Genomic DNA, 13395 nt, shown 5'->3' with positions numbered 1-13395 from the left:
CTTCCAATTTGATGCACTCTCTCGAGGGGGGTAACATTTGTTGTTTCTTGGTAGAATAGATAGTTTAGACTTGTCTCCTTTCCTCTGCTCGACGGCATTTTGATATTCTTTAGCACGATAATTGTTTCATTTATATACCGAGAACGGTGAAATAAATTTTAAAGAATAATTTCAGGAGGTTATCTTGATAATCTCAAGTTGATTAAGTGGAAAGAGAAAGATACTTTTAAGATACATAGGAGACGCTGCCTTTCTAAATCATTTTTAACATGATCCTTTGTTTAAAAAAAATATTTTTTCGATTTTGCCATTTATTCTTTGAGTCTAATAGTTTTCTTAAGTCATAGCCTAAGGGTTAAAAGGCTTATACACTAGAGGAATATCATAGTCTATTCAAATTGGTAAGAAAACAGTTTTCGCAACAGAGGAATGAAAAAGAGTGATGTTCACTAAGAAAAAAAGGCGATTGCATAATTACAACGTATGCACTGGTCTCTCTCTCGTGATCTGACCCGCTGATAAGCGACACTAGACTTGTAAGCCTCTTTACTAATATATCGCCCGCATTTCATAATGACGTTGCAGACCTGGTTTTGTTTGTTTATAACAGTTCTTGTTGAATGAGGACAGGTGGCGTGCTTTTGCTGTCGGGCTAGGCGTTATAACGCACCTTTTGGTTAAAATGACCCTGTTAGTGCTTTTATCAACCGCCCAATGACCATCCGTTTTGCATTTTTAGTGAGCACGGATTTGCTGCAGACTTACATTATTTCTTTTCTGTTCGTTTGGTTACCGTTACATGTTTTAACAATACCTCTAAGTTTCGAATTTACCGTAAGTTACTAACATTCAAACGCAGCCTCTATATTTGAAGTTAACATATATTTGAGGCCATGTATTTTTATTGAAATCCACGCCGACGATTCGACAGAAGAAAAGATTCAAAGCCGAATTACAGTATCAACAATCCCAGGCAATATAATCTCAAAGATGTCAACAAATAGTTCTTTATTAAAGAAGACTTTATAATTTAGATGACACTCTTTGTTTGTTTGTTTCTTTTTTTCATTTACACTATTTACTAATTTCGGTTATATTTGACCAAGCTTTTTATCTATATTGTTGTGTGAATAATGAATGGTGCTATCAAAATAAATCTTTCGGTTAATTCCTTCTTATTTTCTATCACATCAGCTCGGAATTTACTTGATGCAATTTGTGTTGATTCTTCTTTCAGTCCTTTTTATCCTGAAAATCAATCACGTACAAAGGAAATAGTAAGAATATGAAATAATAAAACGAAATTTTCAATCAAGAAAAATAGTTTCCTCGAATGCAACTATTCTTTTCAACATGTCAATAACCATACAGAGCCCTGTAATATGGTCTGTAATTCGACCTGTAATATGGTCTGTAATTCGACCTGTAATATGGTGGGTAACGATAGTTTACAGGATAGTCAGAATACTGAAGATAATCCATGGAAGGCGGCCCATAAGATGTCGGAGAGGGTGGAGCAGCAGCAGATGGACTGCTGATTGGAGGTGGTGGACCGGGTGCCGGTGGAAGAGCAGGTGCGACCGGCGGTGGAGCCGCAGAAGGCTGGGGAACAGGTGGTGGTGCAGATGGTACTGGTGGAGGAACGGGGGGAGGAGAGGATGGTTGTGGTGGTGGGACAGGGGGAGGTGGGGATGGCTGCGGGAGAGGAACGGGAGGCGGTGGCGATGGTTGCGATGGAGGAACAGGGGGAGGTGGGGATGGTTGCGGTGGAGGAACAGGGGGTGGTGGCGATGGTTGCGGTGGAGGAACAGGGGGAGGTGGGGATGGTTGCGGTGGTAGTGGAACTGGAGTTGTAGCAGGCGGCTGTGGGGATGGTACCGGAACTGGCGCTGAGGATGGTTGTGTCGGGTTAATTGTACTAGGAATTGGAGGAGTAGGTTCGACTTCCTCTCCTTCTTCTTCCTCCTCCTCCTCCTCTTCCTCTTCATTTTCACCGTTGTGTATAGCGTAAACTGTCACACCTGTACGTCACAGTTAAAAACAAAACAAAACAGAACAAACAAACAAACAAAAAATAGAGAGTAGATGTTGTGGCTACGTTTTTCATCGTCAGTGATAACATCCATGTGTTGTTAGTGTCTCAACATGTCAAGGAGCCCTGTTGTGATGTGTGTGTGTGTTATGTATACCTATTCATTTTATGTTTTTATGTCGCAGTCCGTGTAACCTTCCTCCAATCACCTCCACCACTGCTTAGTAAAAGGGATAGCTGAGTTGTTGAGGGTTAAATGAGTTTGAGAAAGAGCAGAGCAGCCCCGAACAAGCATTGATATCAACCCCTCCTTTTCAACGGGCATTAAGACGTAAAGCAAGCGGCCTTTGCAATATTTATATTATTAAATGTTAAGCATCTTAAACTTACAATTAGCAGATTGAGTCAGTCGTGCAGACTATTTAGTATTTCATTTTCCCATCAGTTTTACTTCGTTTGTATGGTGCATAGTACATTGCAGGGAGACCATACTGATGAGAAGACACTGGAGGGGCTGGAGGCGGCGGTATTGGTGATGGCACTGGTTGTATTGGAGGAGGTGGTGGGTGTGGAGGCAACGGAGCTGAAAGAACCTTTGGAATTACTCGAATTTGTGGAACTTAGTAAAATTTTTATTAAATCCAAAATGATACCGGTATGACGAATCTAGCAATCTAGTGAGCAAAGTAAAGATCTTTCTTAGGTAATTTCTAAGCTTTTTCACGTTCTAATTTCAAGCCATCACAAATAAAATCTATATCCCAAGCACTTTTTACTTTGGAGGTAGAAGAAATTAAGTAAATCCAAATGTTTACTTATTACTCTTTGATTAAGGAAGGTGAAAGCTCAGTCTGAAACCATATTTCTTACGTATGCAGGTGTTTCCTTGCATCTGATAGCCCGGTAGACATTGACAAGCTCCTTGTAAACACGTTGAATAGACTGGACATATTGTCGGGCAGCGCTTGTGACGAGCTATAAAGCAAATTAAAATCAATGGTTTATTTTTAGCCTACTATTCAATCTTAACTGCTTTATCAAATGAAGTCAACGACGTCACTTGCACCTTTCAGACGGTTATATAAACCGGGGAATATATTGGTTGAATTTCAACTCTTAGTCTGCAATGAGTTGAACCTAATCCCTATTTTCACAATAAAGTGTTCCTACACTGTACCATCTATACAGTATGCGGATTTAGTCTTGAGAAACAGGTAAGTTAATTGCAAAAATGGAAGGAAAACGTACTGTAGACTGTTTGGATGGTTAAAATAACTTAAACTGGCGAGTAAATACTGGATCATGCAGGTTGTTAGCATTGAATTAAAATTTGACTTTTATCTTGCCTTTTACACATTGATACCCTGTTCCTATGTAACCAGGCATACACTTGCAACGGCCTCTGACGCACAAGGCGTGCACATCACACTTGGCGCACTTATCAACTGTAAAATGAAGGTGCACAAACATTACAAAGTGCTCAATTTACTATTTTTGATTTTGAAGATGGCATTTTGAGCTTAAAACTATCTTAACTGCTGACAGACACGAGATTCTCTCACAAGGATACCAGAGATTGTTCTAAGTTTATGTGGCAAAGAGCCACTCCTATATGAGTATATCAATTATTTCTGTATGTCATTCTTTGGCAAGTAAGCCCCGGAACTTCGTCCAGTTTCAAAAGGGTTAAACTGCCCCTCTTTTTAAATGTCCACAAATTAAGGTAAAATTAGCGTGAATAACAACTGGTGAAGCTTAGCACCTTCAGAAGACAAAAAAAAAGGAGACAAACAGTTTCGGTTTCGTACCTTCACAATGGGCCCCTGTATATTGCTCATCGCAGTGACAGTCATATCCTCCGACAACCTGAACACAACTACCGCTGTTTAAGCAGGGATTAGGGTGACAGTAGTCCTTGGGCTTGATAGCTGTTACAAAGTCGGTGAGACAAACGTGTGAGATGTACAAGAAAGAAAGCACTACTTTAAAGTCCATTTGATGGGTAAAAATATGACATCAGACCATAACACCTGTCGAGTTTTAAGAACGAGATTTTATTTAGCCGTTTGCTTCCCATAATACCTGTCAACAACCGGTTAGGTACTTCATGAAACACTCAGTACTTAAGGCTATCATTGGGTCGAAGCCTTTAGGTGTCAAAAATATCTTTGAATATTTTGCATTGTCGTCAACCTGTGACGAGTTTTTTAATTCAAAAGGGAGAGTGTTTCTGAAACCCAAAGAATGCTTTTCATCACCAGTTTAAAGTATACAAAAAAATTGAACGTTTTTTAAGAGCCCACTCATTAATCTGCTCTTTCGAAAACTGCCTTTAAATGTGCTAAAAATAGTCTGCGAAGGCTGCCATCTTAATTAATCCAACAGAAAACATGCTTGCAAGACCTTAGGCTTCGACAGGATTCAAAGCCGTGCCTTCCTGACTGCAATCGCGCCTGAGTCATTTCAAGCGCATCTTGCTTTAAATTTCTCACGGATTTTTAGCTGCAAATCGAAATTAAGTGGTGATATAGGTAAAAGGACAAACAAACAAACAAAAAAACAGTACGTGGTGGTTTTTCACATCTTAGTCCCGTGTAGCCAGGCTGACAAATACAGGTTGGCGTATTCCCAACAGGTTTGCAGATTCCACCATTCAGACAATAACCGGGTGAGCAAATCGCTGTCGAAAAGAACATAAAAAACGAAAAAGATTGATCAGACTCATTTTTAGGAGCTCAAGTAAATCTCTTTAATGTACTTGTTCATTGAGATAGGCTCAATCCTTCTCGCAAGGGTAAAGTTAGTAGCTTTATATATGTCTGACTGATTCACATCTTGGTCATTTCCACAATTTCGTTTCCTTGCCGACTCATTTTTGTTTGGTTTTTTTTTTCCAATCCACTGTATGATAGCCCAAAAGGCCGCTATTTGCTTAAACTTGAAATTGCTGCGTTATCCAAAAACATGTGTTCAAGGTTTTAATTTAGACAAAGGTCGTTTATACCCAGTTTTCTAATATGTATAACATATCGTGAAAGTTTAAGACATTTTGACTAGCGTCCAGGCTTTTCCAGCGCTCATGAAGTCAGTTCCCCTTTCTCTTTTCTTTCCTTCGTTGTTATTTCTTTTTCGTGTGAGACGAGGTGATGGGAAACGAAACATTTTATGCACATACCTCGGGTGAAGATGAGACATTTACGTCGTTTGTTGTTATAACTGCTTTTAAAGTGGATAGTTATGGCATAATTTCTCACCCTTTTCACAATTGGTTCCTGTGTATCCCTCTGGACAGTGACACTTGTATGCTGTGTTACTATTGATATCCTCACAAGTTCCTCCATTCTGACAGGGGTTGGATAGGCAGGGATTATTTGTTCCTGTGCGAGTTGAAAGAGTTGAGTACTTAAGTAAAAGAAAAATTACATTTGACAGCCATGATAAACAGAAAATGTTTCATTACTTACTTCCCTTAGCGCATCCGTCGTCTCTTAGATCCAACCCATCTTCACAGTAGCAATCACCTTCGGCGTCACATTTCTGTGCGAAAAGAGGAGGATTTGCCGAGGGGTTTCCTTTTGGACATCCACATTCTTAAAACCAAACAAAAATCTTAGAATTCGTAGCATAAAAAAGGAATTTAGAAAAAAAAAAAAAATATTTTTACATAAAAAAGGAATTTTTACGATGGTACTCGTGGAGACAATCAGCAAGTGATCATCATTTAAGATGATTTTGGAAATAATTAGAAGCCTAGTCTCTGGCCGCAGCAAAGTTTTCCTTTACAAAAATTACCTAAGACGTTGCATTTTTTTATCGCATAGAATTGAGCAGTATCACATTCTCTCACCTTGACAAGTTGGTCCAGTAAACTTGCCTTTACACTTGCAAACCACCTTTCCGTTTTCACTTTGACAAGTTCCTCCGTTCTGACACGGATCACTTTGGCACCCATCAATAGCTAAAAATACGTATCATAGATTTTTATGAACCAGTGAAAAAATAACTTAAGTGAACAGATTAATCAAAATCATTTCATGCAGGCCATTTCACCATTTGTCAGGTAAAACGAGAATTTATCGGAGCTTGTTTTGTCGTGACCACAAATGCATAAAAGCAGGCCAGAAGCACAATATTAGACAACATATAAAGTGAGGTTCAAAAAGTGAGGAAAGCAAGGATGCAGGTTAATACTGCTGGGCTCGATTGTTCAGCTATACTTTCAAAGGGCAAGAAGCGTTTCTTGAATCTTAAGAAAGATTTGTTTAGAGAGTTCCCAAAACCACTAAGTTTGCAATTTGAAAGCTAGAGAAAACTACAATAGCGATTAAATGCAACAATTCAGATGCTGAATTCATACCACATTGCTGAGCACCTTTAATCAATTGTCACGTGAACACGTTGATATTATGAATTTTTTACCAGATTCCGGAAGATATCTTATTAAAATCATGCTTATCAGTATCTCAGTCTAAGAAAATTTATACATACTCTAGTTCTTATCATAGACCTTGATATACATTTTTGTGATCAGTTTTGTGCATACACCAGTTGAGAAATGATAGAAATCAGGTGACACTTTACGGTTAAACATATCGCTTTTTTGACATACGCGGGCGTCTCTAAAATATTCAAATGTCACCCACACAAATTGGATTTGGCATGACAAAAGGTTTACTTACGAAGTTCGCAGTTTGTACCAGTGTATCCATTCTCGCAAACGCATTTGAAGCCGCCTTCTTGAGTTTGAATACATTTGCCATTATTTTTGCAAGGATTGGGGGTACAGGCATCCTTTTCTAAGGTACAATAAAATCAAGACAAAATGGTTGCTTATTAATCAAAAAAGACACCCGTTACACAGAAGTGTGATATAAGATATAAATGTGACAGGGGAAAAAACTCGCAAATACATGTAAAAGAAAGTATACAGTTACCTTCGCAGTGTTTGCCACTTGTTCCAGGAGGACACTCGCAGTCATATTCTCCAGCACCAAGCTCTTTGCATTTAGCTTCATTTTTACAAGGATTTGGATGACAAGGATGCGGAATTTCTGAATGAACAGAAAGAGACAGAAGAAACAAAGGAAGAAAAACAGTTCTGTAAAGTCTTTACATTGCGCTCCTTAGCCTACTAGTAACTCTTCATTTTGGCGTTGCGGCACGTTCCTTCGCCTACGAGGTTCTTAAGAGTACAGGCTATGCATCCGTCTTATGGTTGTTTTCGTCTGCGTTTGAGTGTAATCATTCCTCCAGTAAATAGTAATTTTGTTTAGAAAAATGACGTGCTATTCCTTTGATATCATGGATATCGTAAATGCGAATCCGACATTTATTCATGAAAAATAATGGTAGTGTAATGATTATCCACGAGTATGGTCGCCTAAAAATTGATTTTGTATGAAAATGAGGATGCTGATTCCAATCCTTTTAAAACAATGATAAAAAAAGATGCAAATGACTACGGAGACTTACTTTTGCAGGTAAAGCCATCGCCATAATATCCTTCCACGCAAAGACAAGTCTGATTTATACATTTTGCGTTTATGTCACAATGCTTACAGATGTCCACTGAAACAATTTGAAAAGTAGAGAAACACTTTAGATTCACCAAATTAAATTTCGATTTTCTTCGACTTAAGCTATCAAATTTTACGCTTTGATAGACTTATTCGCTTAGTTATGATTTTTCACTACATATCAATCTGTTTGTGGTGTGTTTTGTTTTATTTTATTTGGTTTTGTTTTTTTTTCATCTAACGGGACATTCAACATATTCGGAATTGATCCAATTTTCGGTGCACTTTGACGGGTGATTGTAAGCGTTTCTAAGACAGCCATAGGCCTCTACTTTTTATGATTTCTAAGGGACGGTTATTGACCTTTGATAGATAAAAGCGTTACGGTACATTTCCCATACGCCTCTATATATAATTAACAATTTAAAACATTTTCTTGTGAATGTGTCTGTTTTTTTGGCCGGTGTAGATTCTTGGGTTCCTATGTCGTGTGACTGCCTCCTACCTTCACAGTTTGACCCAGTATAGCCCGAGCGACAAATACATAGGTAATGTAGGTGGCCGTGATTCCAATTTTCAGGATACGTGTTGTAACCGCTATAAGAGTCGATGCAGATACCGTCATTTAAACACGGTCGGGTATAACATGGATGAGGAACTGAAAAAAGTATTGAAAGAAGAACCGTTTCAAGAAGTGGGTAAAATTTTCATATCATCCGTGCGTTGCCAAAAACACTATCTGCGACAAAATTAAATACCACACGCTATTTACGTCACTATTTTTAGGGAATTTTTAAGAATAAAGTATAGAAAGGACTGCATTTTGCTATAATAACCTTTCCCACTGCACAATCAGAGAATAAAGTAGGACATTGTACTGGGATGGAGGGGTAAAACTGATCTGGCGATAAGAAAAAGTAGGTTATCCTCATATCTAGAATTGCTTAGCAACTGGAAACGTTTAAATGCGAGAAAAAAATATATATATATATATCTACGTACTTTCACACTTATTTCCTTTAAACAGAGGAGGACAAAAACACTTGGAATGTCCAAAAGATACCCTGCAGTGACCACCATGCAAGCAAGGGTTGGGGTGACACACATGACCTGTCAATCATGAAAAGGGAAATCATTCCATAACTATTGCATGATGAATGTTAGTATCAATCTCCTAGCATTCTATCCCAAACGCTGCAGTCTGATTTGCCACGTTACTAAGTATTCTTTATCATGATAAATGATAATTAAAGTTGGTAGCCTAACGTTGTGTAGTTTAAAACAGTACAAGATAGAGACGTGAGCCTGTTTTGTTGTTATGTATGGAAGGACAAGTAGATCTGAATAATAGACTAATTCGATCATTCGCTCTCGATTTCTGTACATGATAACTGATTCGGACTTCACCCTCGCCAGCCATCACGCCAGAAAAGTCTCCAGGCTATAAGCTAAGTCGTCCAGAAAAAATAAACAAAAAGGAAACCTCTTCTTTTCATTAAGTAAAAGCATAACCGTGGACATATTTCCTCGAGAGGCTAGGTTCAGATTCGGCTTATTGTTTGTTGTTATTATCTGTTTTATAGGGTGAAAACCTACTTTCACAGTTGCTTCCGGTGTATCCCAGTCTACAAGTGCAGTTATATCCAAACCCATCCTCGTGGCAGGTTCCGGCATTAAGACAAGGGTTGGTATAGCATTGCTTTGTTTCTATAAGAACAGAAAGACGTGGGGCATGAAAATGATTCCTCTACGCCAAAAATCTGTAGAGTCGCTGTACCAAACATTTAAACAGTGAATCAAAGGAGTTGGTTTGATTAGAGAGGATCGATTACAATATTTTCATGGATGCAAAATGGTACATATATGCAAACATCTTGATGTCATATTCATACCCTAAAAATTTATGGTTGACCAAACAAACGTCATGATTATGAATTAATTTAATTACACCTGTGAGGCTATACAATCTAGTTTTAAGGTTTCAAGCCTATTTTACTTTAGAAGTCCAAAAATAAATTTCAACTTTTTTTTAAAGATCACTTAAAACCCGAAAAGGAATTTTGGCATAAGGTTTTTTGGATTTTAAATGCAGAAAATTTCAAACTTTTGCATAGAATAATGAACTTTGTTATTATAAGCCTTACCTGTGCATAGAGTTCCTTTGAAAGATGGAGGACAAATACAGATGTAATTATCACCAGCAGTCTGCTGACAAGTTGCGCCATTTTTGCAAGGATTTGGATCACACTTGTTTATGGCTGAGAAGAGAAGTCAATCAGAAAATTTATGCCCCAGGCCCACTCAAACAGATGTGCAATTTATAACCTCCATATCGCGAATTAGCTTGAAATTTATATTAGACAATTTTAAGTTAGTCTGTCTGCTCTATCGACCGCTAATTAGCTACTTAGTTAGTTAGTCAGTCAGTCTGTCAATTAGTCTGTTAATCAATTAGCTGGTTAGCAACTTAGTAAGCTAGTCAGTCCAATGGCATCATTTAATCATTTATTTAGCATGTTAGTTAGTTAACTAGTCACAATCTACGTTTTAGTCTTGTGACTGTAAAAGGATTTAACCGAAAGTACACTATGAGCGAACCACAGCAGTCATAGTTTCAAAGTGGTACTTACAGTCACAATGTATTCCTTTAAATCCTTCTTGACAGATACAGGAGAACTTTTCTTCAGAATCCGATCTAGTGCATACCCCCGAATTTTTACAAGGGTTTGGGTGACAAGGATTAGGCTCTGTAACATGAATCAAACGACAGGTAACCAGGGTGAAAAACAAAATGGTTGATTGAGTCGTTTATCAAGTGACTCATCAAAACTTAAAAGCCGATGACGAACTGAAGCCAAGCTCTATCTCCAGCGCAATACTTTTAGTTGTACTCGAAGTTTCCCTTAAGAGCCTCCAATATATTTTTATATCGAGGTGTGATGTTAAGGTTGTGTTAAGAAACTGCCTTTCACATTACGATGGTAAAGAGTAAGATTGACTATTTCAACAAAGTTTAGCCATTATTTAAGAACACCGCGCTTGACCATCTTCAAACTTTTAGTCACGTTTTTTTTCAAAACGTTACTTTGTCTTAATAAAGCGAAGAATTCCTATGGCTAACAGTGAAAATAACTTCATGCACTGAAAAAAAAAAAAAAAAAAAAAAAAAAAAAAAAAAAACCCGTGGAGATATTTTGAGGTTTCAATGGTTATCTAGAGGTTCGGCTTAAGTGATACTTCATTTCAGTATCAAGTTGAAGTGTTTTCATACCTTCACATACCACCCCGAGAAATCCATGAGGACAACTGCACTTAAATGCGCCAGAAATCTCAGTACATGTAGCTCCATTCTTACAAGGGCTTGAAGCGCAGTAATTTCTATCTAGAAGGAGATGGTTGGGAGAAAAACAGGAAAAAAAAGAGAGAAGATTTTTAGTTTCTCAAACTGGTGATACTGTATAAGGAAAAACAAATATTTACCTTAAACAGACGTAAAACATTTTACCTTCACAGTTCTTGCCCCGAAATTCTTTTTGACAAATACAGAAGTATTCATGGGGTAGCTTTACGAAAATCCCTCCATTTTGGCACGGATTTAGGTGGTCTGCAGAAATAAGAAAATTACAATATTAATTTTAAGAATTACATCGAAGGAATTTCTGTTTCCGTCCGGCGTAGTATGTTTGTTTTCCGCTTAATTTGCTGCTAAATGGAACATGGCAGAAAGTAAAGGATTGCTTTTACTAGGATTATTCCAGTTAGTTGCGATGTATTCACGTTCGTTATAACTAACTGAAATAATTGCATTTTAAGTTCTTGTTCTCTATTCACTCTTGAACTACCGCTGTGCTTTTCAACCAAAACTATAACAAAATGCGGGATTTGTTTCAGTAAATGATCTAGAAAGTCATCATTAAAACTTACACCTTGGGCTGTACGCCTAATTGAATGTGAAAACAGTAAATTTAATAGTTGAAACACCTTGAAACTGGTTGTAAGTTCAATAGTAACCAAAATGCGAAAAATAAATCACTCATCATTCGAGATATTATTTGAGCTCGAAGTCATCAAACACATTATTCAGTATTTATGGTACAGATTTGAAATTTCATCTTCAAGGAGGGATATCTACTGGCCTGGACTTAATCATCTCTACTTAAAAGATGACACCGAAACAGACGAATTTCGCGTGTAAAGGAACCTTCTCCGAACGAGCGAGTTTACCACCTGTTTACACTCAGTGAGAACTTTCACCTTCACCTCTTTTTCTTTACACAATGTTAAATAATCATTTTATACTTACATTTGGGGCGAAGATGAAGATGAGAGACGTGGACATGAGGCGCTACTGGGTATGGTACAGGATATGGCCTTGGGACGTACTGAACGGACACAACAGGGTACGGCTTTGGTACCAGGTGAATGTGATGATTTGCGAATGGCGGCGGTATTACATTCAAAGGGTGTGGGAAAAAATATCTTCGACTTCCACTCTCGTCTTTTACTGCCTTCGTTGATGTGGAATTTGCAATAATACTGTCCTCTTTAGCAGTAAAGCTGTCGTTATTTGCCCCTCCAACGTTGACTTTGTGGACTTTGCTTTCAACTTCATGGGCTTTGGTCTCCTTAAGGGTTACACTCTGCCGTTTACCAACAACAAGAAGGCTTGGATTGCAACAAAGGCAGAATAGTTGGTATACAGCTAGAAGTTTAAAGTAAAACATATTACATGTTATTTGTTCAGAGACGGCATCAACGAAGACAAATCATTCCATTGTTAAAAATACACTCTCCCGCTCGCCTAAACTAGTAAATTATTGATGGATCAACTGGTGCTCTGCTTCAGTGGCAGCGCTTGTAGATTTTCTTCAAATACGAACTATTGGAGAATAATATCATATATCTTGATCTGATAACAAAGACTAATTATTCGAATTAATGGAAAAATTCTCTGATAAGGGAGAGCTGATGAACATGTTCAAGGTAATTAAACTATCAGGATTAAACGAGGAACAAATAAAAAACTAAACTGGTTTTTTGTGATACTTCAATCAATGGATTAAACTCACTGGTGCTGCGGCCATCACCAGAAATTAGTGGAAAAGATGTTTCCTTCTTCAATTAGTCATGTTTGTGAGAATCTAAACCTTAGTTTGGCATTAAGGTCAGCATGTGATTAAAAAAGTGGTTACAGTGATTTAATGTTTAGGTTCCGCCCAAAGACTCTTGCAAGGGAAAAATATCTCATTAAATCAATTTGAAAACCTCCTGTCATCCACGGTAGTAGTCAGATGAATGAAAACATGGCTAACTTTTGCAATCTTTAATTTTTACTCAATTGAATAAATTCATTATGAAAGAGTACGTTGCTACAAATCTAACAAATCCAAACATGTAATGCTCATCTTTGCCTCTGACTAAGTTGTGCAGTTTGCTCTTCCAAATTCGTGTAAAAGGCCGTTATACCTGAATGCACTTACTGACATAACAGTTAAACATCAGAAAAGGTGAGGTCTTATAATTTACCCTCGATATTTGGAAGTCCCTTCGATATACACGGGGTAAGTGGATCTTGACGTGTGGGATAAGTGGGTCAACTTTTACAAAGAAAGTTACTACTAGTGAATAAATACGAGACATTTCCAGCCTATTCGTTGGCTAACTCATCATACTGATTCAAGTAGTTTTAAAGGAGTTGCATCGCTTGTTATTTACTGAAAATATCTTAAAAGACCTAATTTAAGGTACTAGTCAACGCCACCTGCCATAGCAATCAAGGGTGAAGATAAGATTAATTTATTGTCCATTATTTGCAACTGTGTTACTATTCACGGATGACAATGCGCT

General features: G+C 37.7%; 1 protein-coding gene across 3 annotated transcripts; it reads right to left on the bottom strand.

The window, feature by feature from the left end:
* Window positions 1-979: 979 nt before the first annotated feature.
* Window positions 980-12902, bottom strand: LOC113679481 (uncharacterized). Of its 3 annotated transcripts, none has more exons than XM_089189534.1 (20): window positions 11852-12902; window positions 11054-11152; window positions 10820-10930; window positions 10179-10295; window positions 9693-9806; window positions 9145-9255; window positions 8551-8658; window positions 8054-8206; window positions 7505-7600; window positions 6967-7083; window positions 6712-6828; window positions 5880-5990; window positions 5497-5622; window positions 5287-5409; window positions 4599-4712; window positions 3841-3960; window positions 3379-3477; window positions 2903-3007; window positions 2423-2615; window positions 980-2021 (listed from the first exon to the last, which is right to left on the bottom strand). In XM_089189534.1, the coding sequence occupies exons 1-19, from the start codon at window positions 12270-12272 to the stop codon at window positions 2455-2457; spliced, it is 2523 nt and encodes an 840-aa protein (XP_089045660.1). In that variant the 5' UTR covers window positions 12273-12902; the 3' UTR covers window positions 980-2021; window positions 2423-2454. The 3 variants fall into 3 exon arrangements, with proteins under 3 accessions (XP_089045660.1, XP_089045655.1, XP_089045650.1); XM_089189529.1 differs by having other exon boundaries at window positions 980-1248; XM_089189524.1 differs by lacking the exon at window positions 2423-2615.
* Between the last annotated feature and the right edge of the window lie 493 nt (window positions 12903-13395).

This window comes from Pocillopora damicornis, chromosome 1, assembly GCF_964200805.1.
Source record: "Pocillopora damicornis chromosome 1, jaPocDami1.2, whole genome shotgun sequence".
Lineage (NCBI taxonomy): Eukaryota > Metazoa > Cnidaria > Anthozoa > Scleractinia > Pocilloporidae > Pocillopora > Pocillopora damicornis.
This window is presented reverse-complemented; position numbering and strand designations above follow the sequence as displayed.